Consider the following 15,429-nt stretch of genomic DNA (forward strand, 5'->3'; position numbering starts at 1 on the left):
GAGTTTGGGTAACCACGTTGGCAGCATTGTAAAACACCCAGGACCAAACTATCCAGCTCCTCTTTTAAAGGGACCTAAGAACAGCATGAAGAGATAAGCACTTGAGCCGATGTTCATCTTCCGCTGAGCACAGCAAAGTCCCCCTAAAGGTTAGATCACTCCTCCACTGATGTACGTCCGCTTCTCCTCGCACCTTTCGCTCGGCCCTAAAACACCCCTGTCCTTGTCCTCCATTGGCCACAGCCGGTCAGGTGGGCTGAGGATCCCCAAAATCCTTTCCTAAGACGAGGAAAATGCTCAAACGTTCTCCAGTGTTTGCTGCAAGCAGTTGACGCATCAGCTGCGCAGTTGAAGGCACCGGTCAGTCCGCTTGGACCTGCTTTCCATTTTTCCTGACACTTGGCTTTTGAGCAGAGGGGCCCAAGCCGGGGAGAAGTAGGATGGGGGCCGGAGCCAGCGCCGAGGACAAGCACTCCAGAGAGCTGGAGAAGAAGCTGAAGGAGGATGCTGACTTGGATGCGAGAACTGTCAAGCTGCTGCTGCTAGGTAAAGACGCACGAGCTAGGATGCAGTAACAAGAAACTTCATCATTTGGTTTCCCGTATTTAAGGGCCCGCGGAGATGATGGGACGACTTTATGTTTTAATTAAAGTGTAGGAGATACGGAACCCAGCTGTTTGGTTTTTTAGCATGTTTTGTATAAAAATGTGAGACCTATGATTTAAAGCAAATATTTATTATTTGTTTTACTTTTTTGTTGTTGTTGTTGTTAAGTAATCATACAAACAGATGCTGTTGACTGACGTGCAAGTATTACTAAAGTTATATTTCTGGGTAACCCTGGAAAACTTGACTAAGTTGCCCAATTTAAAAAAAAAAAAAAGCCTTAACTGTTATGAAAAGAAGCAACGTGTTTGAGTAAAGTCTTAATTACCCGTGTCACTGAATTGCTAAAACACTTTGATAATCACTCTAGCCAATCCCCTGTTAATCCTGAAACAACAGGTCCTCCGGCACAAAGGGATTAACCGTGAAGGACACGGATACTGATCCATCAAACCCAAACAGAGCTTGTGGCTGCAGCGCTCAAATACAATAACCCCTAAATACACTACATCCAGTATGGTATTAAATGATAAAGAAGGAAAATGTGGGTTTGTTGAGATCCGTGCAGATTTTGAGTCTCGCTTTACTTTTTTGATTGATAAAAATCTGTAAATTCAACGTACCAAAAAGTGTTGGGCACTACATGCAAAATAATTATTTGCCGCTAAATGCAAAAGAGTCTAACATTAGAAGTTTGTATATGCAGTTCTCAATATTTGTCAGGTTGTTACAGATATTGTTTGGTACTCGGCTTCATCATCTCCTCCTGAGAATATAGGTCAGGGTCGGGGAAAAGATTAGGCCTGAAGTAAGAACTGTTAGAACCTGCTGGGATCCCGTGTCTGATGAATGCCACCAGGTCACCCGTAATTAATACAATCATGCACGTGTCTGAAAACCAAGACATGTAAAAAATTGCAGAAAAGCATCCGATTGCTGAAAATATTGCACTTTAAATCAAGTTTGGAATAAAAAACAAAGTTTAATCTTATCTGATGCAAACAACTTTATTCACAATGTTTTTCTTATTTCATGTAGGTGCTGGAGAATCAGGCAAAAGCACCATTGTCAAACAGATGAAGTAAGATATTTAATTTTCTCCCTCAGCAGCGTCTCATTTTTCTTTTTCATGAACTGACTGTGAACTCCATTGTATCTCTATATTCTGTCCTCAGAATTATCCACAAAGATGGTTACTCACTTGAAGAGTGCTTAGAGTTCATCACCATCATCTACAGCAACACCCTGCAGTCCATCATGGCCATTGTGAAGGCCATGAACACGTTCAACATGAACTTTGGCCACTCTGATCAGCAGGTAATGGACATGACAATTTCGTCGCGCTTATTAGGCGAATTAGATCTCCGTTTCCCAGCAGACGAGTACACGTAACCTCTTTGCGTGCCTGTGCTCTTGATCCTCCCTGCAGGACGATGCCCGAAAACTCATGCATCTTGCAGACACCATTGAGGAAGGCACCATGCCCAAAGAACTGTCAGACATCATTGTGCGTCTGTGGAAGGATTCTGGCATTCAGGCGTGCTTCGAACGAGCCTCAGAGTACCAACTCAACGACTCCGCTGGATAGTAAGAAGTCCGATGAGCTGATATTTTATCAGTGTCATTTGAATATGTGTCACTGAATCTGATTCTTCTGCAGCTACCTGAACGACTTGGAGCGACTGGTCCAACCGGGCTACGTGCCCACCGAGCAGGATGTGCTGCGATCAAGAGTGAAGACTACCGGTATCATCGAGACCCAGTTTTCCTTCAAAGATCTCCACTTCAGGTGAGTGGGCGGAATGTTTCTGAAGAGGACGACACCAGTTAGCGGGCCTCCCTCTGTGCACGGTGGCTGTCGTGAACAAAATGCACTCGTGTTTCCGTGCAGAATGTTTGACGTGGGTGGCCAAAGGTCCGAGAGGAAGAAGTGGATTCATTGCTTTGAAGGTGTGACCTGTATCATCTTCATCGCTGCTTTGAGCGCCTACGACATGGTGCTGGTGGAGGACGATGAAGTGGTACGATAACACTTGACGTTCCTTATTATTAAAGTCTTCTCGGACAGTCGGCAGTCATTTTACTTAAAGGCTCCTCACTGGAACTTGAATGTGACTTTTCTTCCAGAATCGAATGCACGAGAGTCTGCACTTGTTCAACAGTATCTGCAACCACCGCTACTTCGCCGCCACCTCCATCGTACTCTTCCTCAACAAGAAGGATGTCTTCATCGAGAAGATCAAGAAAGCTCACCTCAACATGTGCTTCCCCGAATACGATGGTGAGATCGTCACCGTTCATACATGACAGCGTATTTTGAGACTTGAGAAAGTGACGAGCTCGACTTCATCTTGATTTTGTCTTTCCAAGGCCCCAATACTTATGAGGATGCCGGTATATACATCAAAATGCAGTTCTTGGACCTGAACCTGCGCCGAGACATCAAAGAAATCTACTCTCACATGACCTGTGCCACAGACACAGAGAACGTCAAGTTTGTGTTTGACGCCGTAACCGACATCATCATCAAAGAAAACCTGAAAGACTGCGGTCTCTTCTAAGAGCCACGCTGAGACCGAAGCAAGGTGAGAAAAGTTAACAAACCCCTGTAGTGAAAGCCGAGACTGAAACTAACCGTTGTGACTCTGTTGTTTCTGTTTATTTACAGGGTGCTGCTGCAGCCCCATCACATTCCACAAATCCCTCCTCAGTAACAAACTGAGGACTGAAGATAAAAAAAAAAAACCGTCCCCTCAAACGGCCATCCTCAAACCAGCAGATGAAAAGAATAAAAATGGAATTTGTTGTGTTCAAAACTAAGTTGTAGCTTTGACCAAAGACGACTTGTCGACCGAGACGAGAAGGCAGCTCCTAAGTCAGAAAATCCTGTGCAGATTTCAGATGAGTCGAGTTTTAGTCGAGCTAACGTTTCTCTCGAGTCCCTTGAACTCGTCTGTGGAGCGCCGTGCGATCTGTAGTTAAAGACATCAAACGCTTCTGTCAGCATAAAGTGATTGCTTCTCGCGTAACGTGGATAGATGTCATGTCCGGCTAACGCATTGTCTCTAGAAGTCCCCAGTAAGTGGTCAGTACTCAGCCAAAGAGCAAACCAGATGGCCTCACCACCTGCATATGCACTTCAGCCTCTGTTAGAGATTTAAAATGACACTCGTCACTAGAAATGTGCTTTTATGTGCAGGCACACTACAGTACAGTTTGTAACACAATCTGAGCAGGTCACACACTGAGGGAAGAGTTAGAAAGAAGTAACTTTTTGCACTAGATGAAAAGGGCCAGTGTATATAATTACATTTCTTTTGGACAGTTCATGAAGTGTGGTGATACCATGTTGATCTGTGACACTGTGAGCGATAGATGTATTATACTTCAATTAAAAAAAAAAAAATCATTTTCTAAAAACCTCTAGGCCCACTTGGAGCCCACCATCCTGTACAGAAACCCAGAATTTTCAACTTATTAAAGCTTCTGTAGAAAACTCAGTACTTTTCCATTTTTCACAAATTAAAAGCAACACAGCAAAGTCTTGTTCATAACGTGTCATTTATTCATTTCACAGAATATTTCGGGGGGCCTTTCTGAAACCCGTCACATTTACGATTCAGTTATACACAAAGATTAAAGGAATAGTTTGGCATTTTGCTGATTCTTTACTTTCTGGCAGATATTTAGATGAAAACTTGAATACTTCTTTTGCATGTCTGAATGGTAAATATGAAACAACGCTCAGCAGGCGTTAGCTTCGCACAAAGACTAGAAGCAGGGTAAACAGTCAGCCTGCTCCTACCGTAGTAGCACATCCAAAATCTACAAATAAACATCTTAGGTCTTGTTTGTTTATTCTGTGTTAAACCAGAGAGAGACATTTTTAGATTTGGCTTTTGTACAAATCAAACAAATAAGAAATAATCTGTTGAAAAAAAAAAGTTTTACAGGGACTGGCAAATGTAATTTTGTTATATTTAGACAGAGCCAGTCTGTTTCCCTGTTTTCCAATTTTGTGCAAAAGCTATCCGGAGTTTAATTGGCTGCTGGCAGTAGCTTTATATACAATGCAGCAGCCTGTTTCATCAAATTTGCAGCATTAGATCAATTCTTCTCTGACTAATTTTGACACAATTTATAAATTAGAACGCCATACTTCCAAAACAAAAATCCATGAATAAACAAGCGATAGCTCCGCAGGATTTGTGACATTATCTACAATTTCTGAGCAGCGTTGGTGACGAGGCTGACATTTGCCATCAGTTTGCAAGCATCAGTAGTATCAAACTTTTCAACTAACTCCAAATCTTCTTTCAAGATAATCAGAGACAAAAGTGATTGTGGTAATGTCGATCAGAAAACGGAAAAGTCATGGCGAGGAGCAGTTTAAACAACACGTGACAAAACGAACAGCTGTCTCCAAAACACAAAGACGACACCCATGTTGTGACGCGAGTAACGCAGACCGTACAGTCAATGTGCGGCCTGGATGTTTGGCAAAAGACAAAATACACCTAAATAGGGCTGTACATGATTCAAACATCACAGTGAGTGGGACTTCACACACTTTTCTGCCTGTGTGGAACAGTAATGAATATTTACAGTACAACTGTACGTCAGTCTTGTTCTTCTTTGACCTCAGACAACCAAGATGTAACATTTGCAAGATAAATACCAAAGGGACATCCTATAGACATCGTAGGCAACAACATTTCAAAAGTTTTATTTCTTATGAAAGCATTCATTGATTTCCGTTTCATTTAAACCCTGAGTTCTCACCACACGACAGCACACGGGTATGATGTGCACTTAAGAGAAAACATCACATGATGACTTCTGTCTACTCTGAACGAGAACAAATAGAAACTGTGCAGGAAGAGTCCGAGCACTAAACATGTCTCACAGAAAAATTATGGCAAGCAAATTCACTTTTACTTGTTAAAAAGTAAACCAAAATAAAAAATAAAAACATTTTATGGCTTGTTTTTGTCTGAAACAGGAGCTCTGTCGTATGTGTAAAACTGTACATACACATGGAATGACACTTTTTGTGCGATACAAACGGTGGCCTCAAAACATATCCAACCATGTTATTCCACAACTAATATGCACTGTACAGCGTCTAGAAAGAGAAACAGAAGGCACTTTAATACTTATCCTGAACCTCTCGCTCTCTCATGCGGTCATGGCACATGCGTTTGCCCTTTGTAAGACATCAAGGAAATAAAAGCTTGAGAGATTGACTCTTCAGTATAAATCAGATTTATGTTAACAGGTGACAAACAGGAAGCAGTTTTAAGTTGTCTGTCCCTCCCTGGATAGGACAAGGCCTTTTCTGAGGTTTTACAAAAAAAGAAAAAAGGTGCAAAACAAAACAAAGAAAGAACCCAATCTAAAGTCCTCGCGATATGGCTAGTGCTGTTTATGAAGGGAAAAAAAAAAAAAAAAACAGGAAAGGAAACGTGAAACGATTTTGAAAACCAGCCTCGGGTGAACTAAAGACCAACAAGGTTCCTACAGGCTCAAACTAAAACCTATGAGAACCTCACAAGAAGCAGAGTTTTACAGTATGTGCATAAGTCATCAGCTGTTATTATCTGTTAATGTGCAGCCCTTATGTAAAAGCACTGATCTGGTCAACTGCATAGAGGCACTGATCATCATGTTGAGAGATTTTTAGAGGCTATATATCTTACAATGTGTGGTTAGATGGCACTGTTCCCATAAACAAAATATTATGAATTACAGCTCAACTGTAATTGCACACGCACACACGCGCGCGCGCACACACACACACACACACACACACACACACACACACACACACACATTTTTTTTTTTTTTTTGCTCCACAAGAACGCACAAGTTACTGACTTAAACAATTTCAATTAGCCAAAAACTATTGAACGATGGCTCCTCATTCTCCACCAGACGACACGCCCATCCACCAAATGGTAAAAATACTCAACGCAACGCTTTTAATTTATCACCGCAGGTGATCGAACTTCTTTCTCATACTGTCATGTATGGATCCTGAGCAGAGGAACAGGTGGGATGAGGATTTGGACCGAAAGTGGATCTCTCTTAAGGCATCTGGACAAGAGGAGGAAGCACTGAAGACCTGCTCATGCCAGTTTCACCACATCCATCCCGTCGGTCAGAAAAGTCCCACCATGTGATCGATCTGCCTCATGTAGACGCTCTTTAACGGCAGAGTGTAGCGCCGCTCCTCCGGGATCCTGTTGCACTGCAAAGGAAAAAGAAAGGGAGACTGACTACGACCGCACAGAAGTTTCTTTTGACACATCTGACCCTAAAGAAGGTGAGGACAGAGACTTGGTCTGGATGAGATAGAAGGCCTGACATTACTGATGTTGCTCGGAGCCGGCTGGTTGTGTGGCGCCCTCGCTGCCAGCGCTCCCTCTTCACATGGAAACAGGTCGTCCCACTGTTTCTCCCTGAAGCGCTTGTCTATTGGCACGATGTGGCCCTCCGTGGTGAAGATGTACTTGTTGTCGGATTTGTGAAGTGGGTTGTCCTCATCAAACAGCTGCAACGCACGAGGGACAGAGAGAGAGAGAGAGAGTTTTATGTATATGACAGCGCAGATAGAAATAAGCCAACGGTGAGATCACCCCAACAAAAATCAGAGGTGGTGATATTTTCGATGAAACACTTTGACATTGATATTGTGATGTTTCAAAACCTGCTAACAATCAGCTAATTGTTTATTATTATCAGTTTAATTGTAAACTATATTTCCAATATTATCACCGCTTTTACCTTGTCGTCAGACAGCCCTTTCTGACGGAGAAGCCGTTGTATTGCCGTCTTCAAAGCCACCAGACTACTTTGACAAAAACAGGAATTTTGTCTTGCAGAAAACAAGAATTGCTGATCTACTGCTGCCTCAAGCGAAACCGCTGAGGCCACAAGTTAGAGGTGCACATTTGCAAGTTATCTGCTAAAGTACACACAAGGTTTTCAAATGGTCGTTGTGTTGGTCAAATTGTGGTATTGTGTGACTTTGGTGGTAGGTTGGATCTGAACCAAGTTAAAATTTCTGTTTTTGTCAGAGGAGTCTGGTGGCTCTGAAGAGAGTGATTGAATAGCTTCAGTTCCCCTTCAAAGGCCGTCTGACAGCAAGTTAAACTGTGAAAATATTCTACTTAAACTGTTTTCTTAGGTGTTTTTTGTTGTTGTTGTTGTTGTTTTTTAGGTGGTTCTTAGTTTTGTTGCTGACCCTGTTCACAGAAGTATATTTTTTCGTTTCTGTGCTGGTGGTACAGCTCCCTGCTTCTTCAAGCCGGGGACCTCCTGACCCTCATCTACTGAAAGTGATACACTGACTAGAAATAAATACCTCATTCAACCCTACTTCAAAAAAAAATAGGAACTATCCCTTTAAGAAGTCCCACAAGAAATTGTGATGGCATTTTCTATATTTCCTGCCTTTTACACAATTCATAAAAAATTTTTACAATGGTTGCAGGATAATTCAAACAAAGAGTATTTAGAAAAATGCTGGAAGAGTATTTAAATTAAAAAGATAATATGTAATAAAAGCTACTGCAATATATTTGGACGTATCTGGAATTATATTATTGTTATGATATCTCTACATGACACAGCTCTGCCTCTGAACATGCTCGTGCTGTAAACTCACCAAGTAAAGGTATTTGCAGGTCTCACTGAGGAAGAAGCTCTCCATGCGATCCTCTTTTGATTTGTCCACGACGTGGTGGAGCGTGGCGTACCCACATCTGCAAACATCACAGCTCAGCTCAGCGCTACAAAGACGTCCATCAGAAAACTCAACCAAAAAAAAAGGTAAGCGGTGCGTTTATCCGTTTTACCCGTAAGAGACTGCGTATAATATTAAACAGAAACACATGATCCTTACCTGACTTTGGCATTTTTCTCAAGGCTCTGGAGAATATCCATTCCAACATGCAGGTAGAAAGGATTTTTGGTCGCCTGCGGAAAGAAAGACTCTTCTGTCAGGGACAACCAACAAAACACCAGCGCCACTAGCAGCGGGTCAGTACTGCTACCTGGTACAGCAGGTAAGTTGACTCCACCAGCTCCGGCCTTAAAGGGTAGAAGAGCACATCAGGAGCCTGCAGCTGCCAGTTGTATCTCTCCGGCAGCGCTCCGAAGCGCTTCCAGATGGCATAGTAGAAGGCGTGCAGGCAAATGGCGTTGTCGACATCGCCGTTCAGCACCTTTAGGACAGAGAAGTACAGCCCCGTTATGGTTTAACACCGCGGCACATCGTTTTACATCTCCGATAGTATTCACAGGTTTTCTAACCTGAAGTCCAGGAAAGAAGGCCTGCAGAGAGTCAATCCAAGTGTTCATAATCTCCCCACTGAACATGTTCACGTTAACGTAGAGAGGCGGGTCACCTTCTCCTTCGTTGCATGACTCTCTCCTGTAAAAATACAGACCCAGAAACGGTTTTACAAGACGCCAGACTATATTGTGTGCGTCTCTCCAAACGCTAGATATCGTTCCAAAAAAAAAATTCGTCAATACCGCTTCAATAGCGCTTTGGTTTAGCAATCCGTGACAGAATGATATTATTTTACAAACTACTTTATAAAATATTTAAATAAAAAATAAAAAGGCATTACACATGATGGTAAAAATCTTTAGTTTTCATGCAGTTTAGAGGGGGAGAGTGAAACAAAGGTTTTCTGTAGCTGAAATTTACAGATGTCTCCTAAACGCCTCACATAAGCTACCGCTAGGCAACCTGGTATCATGCCAAAGCGTGAAATACACCAGTCCACTGAAGGATACCGTGTTCGTGTCCCATTTTTGCCTCATCTAAGCCATTTAAAGCCAAGCCAAACCCATTAATCATCTCATTGCAGCTTTCCACGTTTCAGTGAGAAAAATAGTGCCAGAGACCATCAGCAGTTCTAATTGCTCTTTGTTTGGCCAATCTGACAAAGACCCTGTGACATACTGTAGCTGCAAGTGTTTTGCATTCGAATTGCCACATCATGTGAAGCTCCCTCGATGCCGCCTTCACACCCGGTTGCTAAATGCACACAATCTACCGAGTCACATTCTTTCTAGTGTGGAACTCACCCTCTTCTTAGGTGGTTCTGGATGCTCTCATAAGAAGCTTGAAACATCCGGTAGTCCTCTTTTTCTCCAAAAAGGATGTATGATTTCAGCAAATACTCATAGAAAGAGTCCATACCAGCTCCGAGACCGCTCTGCTTACCGACCCACTGGCCCGTTTGGATATTGACTACATTCCCTGAAGAGAGAAGTCACAGAAAGTTGCTTCAAATTTCAGGGATAATCGAAGCTGCTATCTTTACATGTTCCGGCTTTTATTCTGCCACCAACAAAGAATGCAGGCAAGCAACAACAAAAAGGTCAACGGAGACGATTGCGATCACACGGCTGTACTCACCCAACAGACCGGTTTCGTTGCTCCTCAGGTTCCACAGGGCTCTGACAGCTCGTCTGGCGACCCACTCAAACGTGGAGTCTCCAATTAAGCGGCTCAAAATCCCAAACTCCACCAGCAAGGACCCAGCTCCCGCGGTGCAAGTCTCATTGGCGCTATCGGGAGGAACTCCAGTCTTCAGGTTCACCTGCATTCAAAGAAATAAACCTGCTGAGTGGCATTTCAACCTTCACGGCACGGCTCACGTGATGACTTGAGTACGCACTGGTGCCGACTGTTTGAATACGTTGCGTGTTTATTAAGCAGATAGCTTTTAAAGTATACCTCTAAATTTGTGGACACACACACAACAGTCTGACTCACCCTGGGGTAAGGGATGCCGGTGCTGGTGTTCTCGAAGGCAGGCAGCAAGCGGACAGCCAGGTCATGAGCCAAGTGCAGCAGCTCATTATCGTAACCTTCGAAGACCACCTTGCCAAACGGGTGTTTTGGGTCAGTCAGCAGAATGTGCGATGAGATGAGGCTTCCCAAGATCCTTCCAAAAAAGAATGACATATCACGCCGGTGTTAAACCAGGTGGCCAACCACATTATGTCCTCCCCCTGCGCTATGTGAACGGCTGTCTTGAAGCCGATAGTTTTGGTCGGCGTCATCGCCTCGGTTTTTTGAAACCAGAAGTGACCGCATTTGGACGAGCTGACGAGGACCCGAGCCCGAGGACACTACGCCTGCTCCGGCCTGTCAATCAAACCGGGCACACCCCGAGACATTTTTAAGGCAAATGATCTAATCGATGATGGGATTGTTTTCAGATGGCTCGTCGGAACACTGATCAGAAGGAGTGAATTTAGCCAATAATGACATAATGACTTGTGGAAAAAATGGACTGACTTTGTATTTCATGAGAAGTTGATGCTTTTTGAAAGGGAGTCTAGTGGAGGCAGAGGTTTTATGGAGTCAGCGCTTAGTGGCCCTCTAGCGGTTTAGACTACAGCAGTTTAGACCAGGACTTAACGTCCATTTTCAGTATATAACGGTGTATAGGTTAAACACAAAAGCAGTTTTTTTGGTAAACATACAAAAAAATTTCAGAGATCATTCAAAAGTCTAAAACTGTATTTGTTTGGATTTTATAGAATTGTGTATGACACTGATCATAATTAGAGCCAAAGATGTATTTAAGATTTTGGCCTTAATAAATAAACCTGATCAGAAACAAAAACAACTCCTGCTTTACTTCTGTTTTGCTTTAAAAAAAAAAAAATTGTACATTTCAAACGATGCAATTGAAGAGGGTCAGTGTAATGAGTTCATTAAGAAAAGGCATGCAGTTGTGAGCTGGTTCAAAAAGAAAAAAAATTCAGTAAAAGATGCATAAGAGACGGATGACCGTCCTGCTGAAGCAGTTCTCTGGATCAAGTGCAAGTCTCTTCAGATGCTGCATACATTGCATATTTTAAATAATACAAACGCATTACCAAATAGTACAATATCACTCATGTTGATTCCTATTTAACTTCACTAGCTATCCAGATAAGCTGTTGTATCTACCGCCAGCCGGACAGTTTCCTCCTGTGAAAAACAGTTGTAGGAACATTTGTACCTGATGTTTGCTTCAAAAACTTGCACAGTTGAATCCTTGTCAAAAGATACAGTATCTATAACGAGCTTTACAGCTTTCTGGAACTCGGTCACATTGCCAAGCACCTGGAGAGAAAAAAAAAAACACACTATGTAACCACAGTAGACCGACAAGTCTCTCTGCTGCCGCCTTGATGTTTTGTTTGCAATTATTGATACTGCAGCTGAGCACAGGGCAGAGGAAACGCTCTGAACCGTCACACGTGGCAGAAAACCCACAACGTACAGAGGAAAGGCTAAACGCCATTACATTGAATGTACTGCAGGTAACAGACTATGAAAAAAACTCACATTTTCTACACGCTCCTTAAAATGTTTAAACCTTGCGTGCTGCCAAATACTAGTATCAATCAGTAAATAAAAAATACTGCAATCCATTTAACAGATTATATTTTTGTATTTCCAACCGTGTTTCTGTAAGAGCCACAAGAACTGAATATCTGCTGACTTTGCGGGACATTGTGTGACATAAAAGACACAATCTGATATATAAAAAAAAAGAAAAAAAAAGCTGAACTTACCAACAGGGTGTCTAGGGTATCAATGAGCGTGAGGGAGTAGTTCCCCAGGACATCGTTTATGTTGATGTTTGACCTGAAACACAAGCAGTGAAACAGACTCCGTGGCGTCATGCACAAGTAGAAGACATAATTAACACATCACAAACCGGAGAGTGTATTTTAAATACAACAACAAAGTGAAGTGTTTAAATGTGAGGGCACAATCTCATCGTTGTTGACGAGATGGAAAGGACCAGACGTTTTATTTTACTCTTCGCACAAACTGGAAAAGTTCCCTCTTGAATTATCTGTTCTCACCAGCAAAACAGTTCAGGACACGCGAGAGCAGAGTAAAACAAAGCGAAGCTAATCTGGGGACAAAGTGCTGCTGTTCTTCATTAGGGATGCACAGTGCTGGATTGTTTGCTGGCAGATGCAGACATAAAATGCAATGGTTTCTAAAATGTACACATTCACAGAGCAAAGTAATAACAGCTTATGTAAAGCATGACAAACATTGTTTTTTAAATAACATTTCCTTTTAAAGAAACTGTCAAATTCATCACACCTAAACAAACTTGGAAGATGCTCTCCGTGACACAATCATTGCAAACAGTAGCTTTCCTATCCGTTGACGACACAGCAGACATATTGCTGAATGCTGTCGCACACAAAACAAGAGATGATGGCCTGTAGCTGATGACATTGTGAATATTTAACACCGTTATTAACAGAACAGGCTGGAACCACAACTCCGTCAACTTCCTTATCAAATTATCTGTGTTACAGCGTGATACATTGATTATTCAATACACCAAGTAGGAAATCCTTCCGATTGAGAAACTTGGTTATTCATTTTAGAAAAAAGGCCCTCAGTAATGAATCACCAAATTGTTGATCAATTTTGTGACAATTGACGAGTTGTTCTAGTGGAGGTGTAATTATTTTGTTGTAGCTCTTCACGTCTTGTATGCGTGAAAAGCCAGTTTTATTTCACCGAAAGACAAAACCTGTTACACATTTCAAAAGTGTCATTTCTGTTACGGGACTGGAAGGAATGCTGATGGATAACATTGTTGGCTCAGCAGCCACAGATGATGAAGAATTATCTATCGTTCTTCAACTACTGAGCAGTTTGGCTTTTCTATATAATTGCAAACAGGGATTTTATTTATTTTTTTTTTCCACCTGGCTACCGGGACCTAAACAAGAGAACTTCATACAGGATGATTTCTTGAATAGACAATACTTCCAGTGTCAGTTTCCAATGCTTTTAGCACCGAAAAAAGGAAATCCATTCACAGCGATTGTATTTGGGTTGTGGAACAGATATCGCAAAACCTTCACACTCGCACACAAAAAATATAAAACCATTTGCATGACCAGACACCAAATAGCTCTGCGGAAACACGTGTTTCAGTAAATCTTGTGATTGGACCTGTTGAAATGAACACACCTGCTTTTTACCTGTGAAATTTGTTCACGTTGAATTTTCAAAAGAGCTTTTTTGCACATTGCATGTCGTGCCAACAGGTGCACAGGAACGAAGGCGTTTCCTGCACAATGAACGTTACTTGAACCCACTGCACGTGCTCTCATAAAAGGAGGCTCGGCTGATGCTTTCCCTGAGGGAATAGCCACAACCAGGGCAAATGTGACCCATTTTATTTAGTCGAGCGTCGAGCATTTAAGCATAATTAAAGTTTGGTTTCATCAAGCCTGTCATATGGATGCCAATATTTAAAGGGCCGATAGTAATGATGTGTGGATTTTGGTCTGAAAAAGCTATTTGAAGATTTGATGGGCACCAATTTCTGTCATTTAAAGAAACAAGCACTTAACTTATCAAATAATAGGAAGCATATTTGGTTCATAAAAATAACTATTAGCTGCAGCTAGGCCTGTCACACTTATTAGAGAATCGTGCTGATCGAGATTATTTGAAAAATTATTTTTGCATAATTGTTAGAATGGTCTCCATGTATAAAAACAGCAGAATGAGGCCAACAGAAAAGTCTGTCAGTCTTTTAATGACGTCAACCGCCTTCTTCTGTTATGGTTTAATAACACCGAGTTGGGAATTAGCACCACCATGGTACATTGTTTATTTTGATTAGTGGTGTTCTTTATATTACATCTCCCCTTTGCCATTAAAGACAAACAGAAATATATGATCTATTTTTATGTTCCCACGTTCAATGCTGATAAATGGCTCCACTTCTTTATAAGGTCTATATGTCTTATTAAATCAGGTTTATACTATAATTGTGTCATAAATATGACAATTAATGGGCAACTAACATTTCATGACTGTAAAGCTCCAGTTGCAGCTTCTTCTTTTTTTTTTAACTTTGTCTTCTTTAGATTACACATTTCTTTAAAGTCAATCTTTAGTTCCTTGAGATGACAGAAACTACCCGGAAACCCATCAAGATCCATTTAGCTGCTTAAATGACAGCTGTGTGAGACAATCACCTGGGACTAGCTGTTCTGCAACAAGAGCTGATTTGATTACAAACTAAAAGCAAATGTGGGTGTGTGGAGGACAGTTAAGGTAACTGACTGTATTTCAGAGCAGCAGGTGCAGCCAGTCCACACAGTGACTCACGGATTTTGCACGTCTGGACCCCTCCCTTCACAGTCTATGGGATTCAGCTCGTCCTCTGGAAAGGCATATTTCATATAATTGTCATATCCGAAGTAGAACATTTCTCTGGCCATGTCTTTCATCTTGGCTTTCAGCGTGTCCGGGAAGGAGCTGTATCTCCGGACGTACTCGTCCTGGCTATAGTCAAAGAGGCTCAGGTAGGATCCCTTGGGCGACTTCTCTCCAAACTTCGCCCAGGTGGTTCCCGTCTCCTCATATTTTTGCCCGTGAATTCGTTGAGACCACGAGCTTCCTCTCGGGTCGGTCCCTTTTTCCTCTCTAAAGAGCAAGTCCAGTTTGTGCAAATTGAAACCGAGCTGGAAATTGAAGCCCGAGCTGACGTTAGGTCCCAGTCCGAAAGCGAGCCACAGCACCCAGCTGAGGGAGAGTCTCAGTACGACCAGACCCACTACTATCGACCTCCATTGCATCTTTGCCCTGGGTCGATCTTAAAACGCATAGTTTAAGTCCACATTCTTACGAGAGGTGAACGAATGTGAAATCTGCTGGTTGACAAGCAAGCAAGCAAGCACGGAGGGATTGTGCCTTGTGAGTCCACTTCACACACTTCCTGTCAACAAACTAGGCCCTCCCAGATCCCC

The 15,429-nt window shown here is 42.2% G+C and overlaps 2 protein-coding genes across 3 annotated transcripts; one reads left to right on the top strand and one right to left on the bottom strand.

Annotated features, from left to right (window-relative positions):
* The first annotated feature begins 440 nt into the window (after positions 1 to 440).
* On the top strand, positions 441 to 3,396 carry gnat1 (guanine nucleotide binding protein (G protein), alpha transducing activity polypeptide 1). The gene is made up of 9 exons (XM_069144958.1): positions 441 to 546; positions 1,645 to 1,687; positions 1,782 to 1,923; positions 2,036 to 2,193; positions 2,267 to 2,395; positions 2,498 to 2,627; positions 2,734 to 2,887; positions 2,977 to 3,191; positions 3,275 to 3,396. Exons 1-8 carry the CDS (start codon positions 441 to 443, stop codon positions 3,165 to 3,167), a joined length of 1,053 nt encoding a protein of 350 aa, XP_069001059.1. The 3' UTR covers positions 3,168 to 3,191; positions 3,275 to 3,396.
* Positions 3,397 to 4,148: 752 nt separating this feature from the next.
* On the bottom strand, positions 4,149 to 15,387 carry edem1 (ER degradation enhancer, mannosidase alpha-like 1). Of its 2 annotated transcripts, none has more exons than XM_069144968.1 (12): positions 14,789 to 15,387; positions 12,202 to 12,274; positions 11,643 to 11,746; positions 10,403 to 10,574; positions 10,043 to 10,226; positions 9,709 to 9,883; positions 8,923 to 9,043; positions 8,664 to 8,834; positions 8,513 to 8,586; positions 8,276 to 8,372; positions 6,979 to 7,159; positions 4,149 to 6,856 (listed from the first exon to the last, which is right to left on the bottom strand). In XM_069144968.1, exons 1-12 carry the CDS (start codon positions 15,256 to 15,258, stop codon positions 6,735 to 6,737), a joined length of 1,944 nt encoding a protein of 647 aa, XP_069001069.1. In that variant the 5' UTR covers positions 15,259 to 15,387; the 3' UTR covers positions 4,149 to 6,734. The 2 variants fall into 2 exon arrangements, with proteins under 2 accessions (XP_069001069.1, XP_069001078.1); XM_069144977.1 differs by having other exon boundaries at positions 6,974 to 7,159.
* Positions 15,388 to 15,429: the final 42 nt, after the last annotated feature.

Source organism: Embiotoca jacksoni, unplaced genomic scaffold, assembly GCF_022577435.1.
Source record: "Embiotoca jacksoni isolate LCO1_2020_lvr unplaced genomic scaffold, fEmbJac1.0.p SCAF_1, whole genome shotgun sequence".
NCBI classification, from domain to species: Eukaryota; Metazoa; Chordata; class Actinopteri; family Embiotocidae; genus Embiotoca; species Embiotoca jacksoni.

Coding starts and splice junctions, on each gene's coding strand:
- gnat1 (XM_069144958.1), top strand. CDS start 441: ATGGGGGCCGGAGCCAGCGCCGAGGACAAGCACTCCAGAGAGCTGGAG. Junction 1,688..1,781: donor ACCATTGTCAAACAGATGAA/GTAAGATATTTA, acceptor TTCTGTCCTCAG/AATTATCCACAAAGATGGTT. Junction 2,194..2,266: donor CTCAACGACTCCGCTGGATA/GTAAGAAGTCCG, acceptor ATTCTTCTGCAG/CTACCTGAACGACTTGGAGC.
- edem1 (XM_069144968.1), bottom strand. CDS start 15,258: ATGCAATGGAGGTCGATAGTAGTGGGTCTGGTCGTACTGAGACTCTCC. Junction 12,275..14,788: donor GGTCCAGACGTGCAAAATCC/GTGAGTCACTGT, acceptor CTTGTGTTTCAG/GTCAAACATCAACATAAACG. Junction 10,227..10,402: donor CCGGCATCCCTTACCCCAGG/GTGAGTCAGACT, acceptor CTTTGAATGCAG/GTGAACCTGAAGACTGGAGT.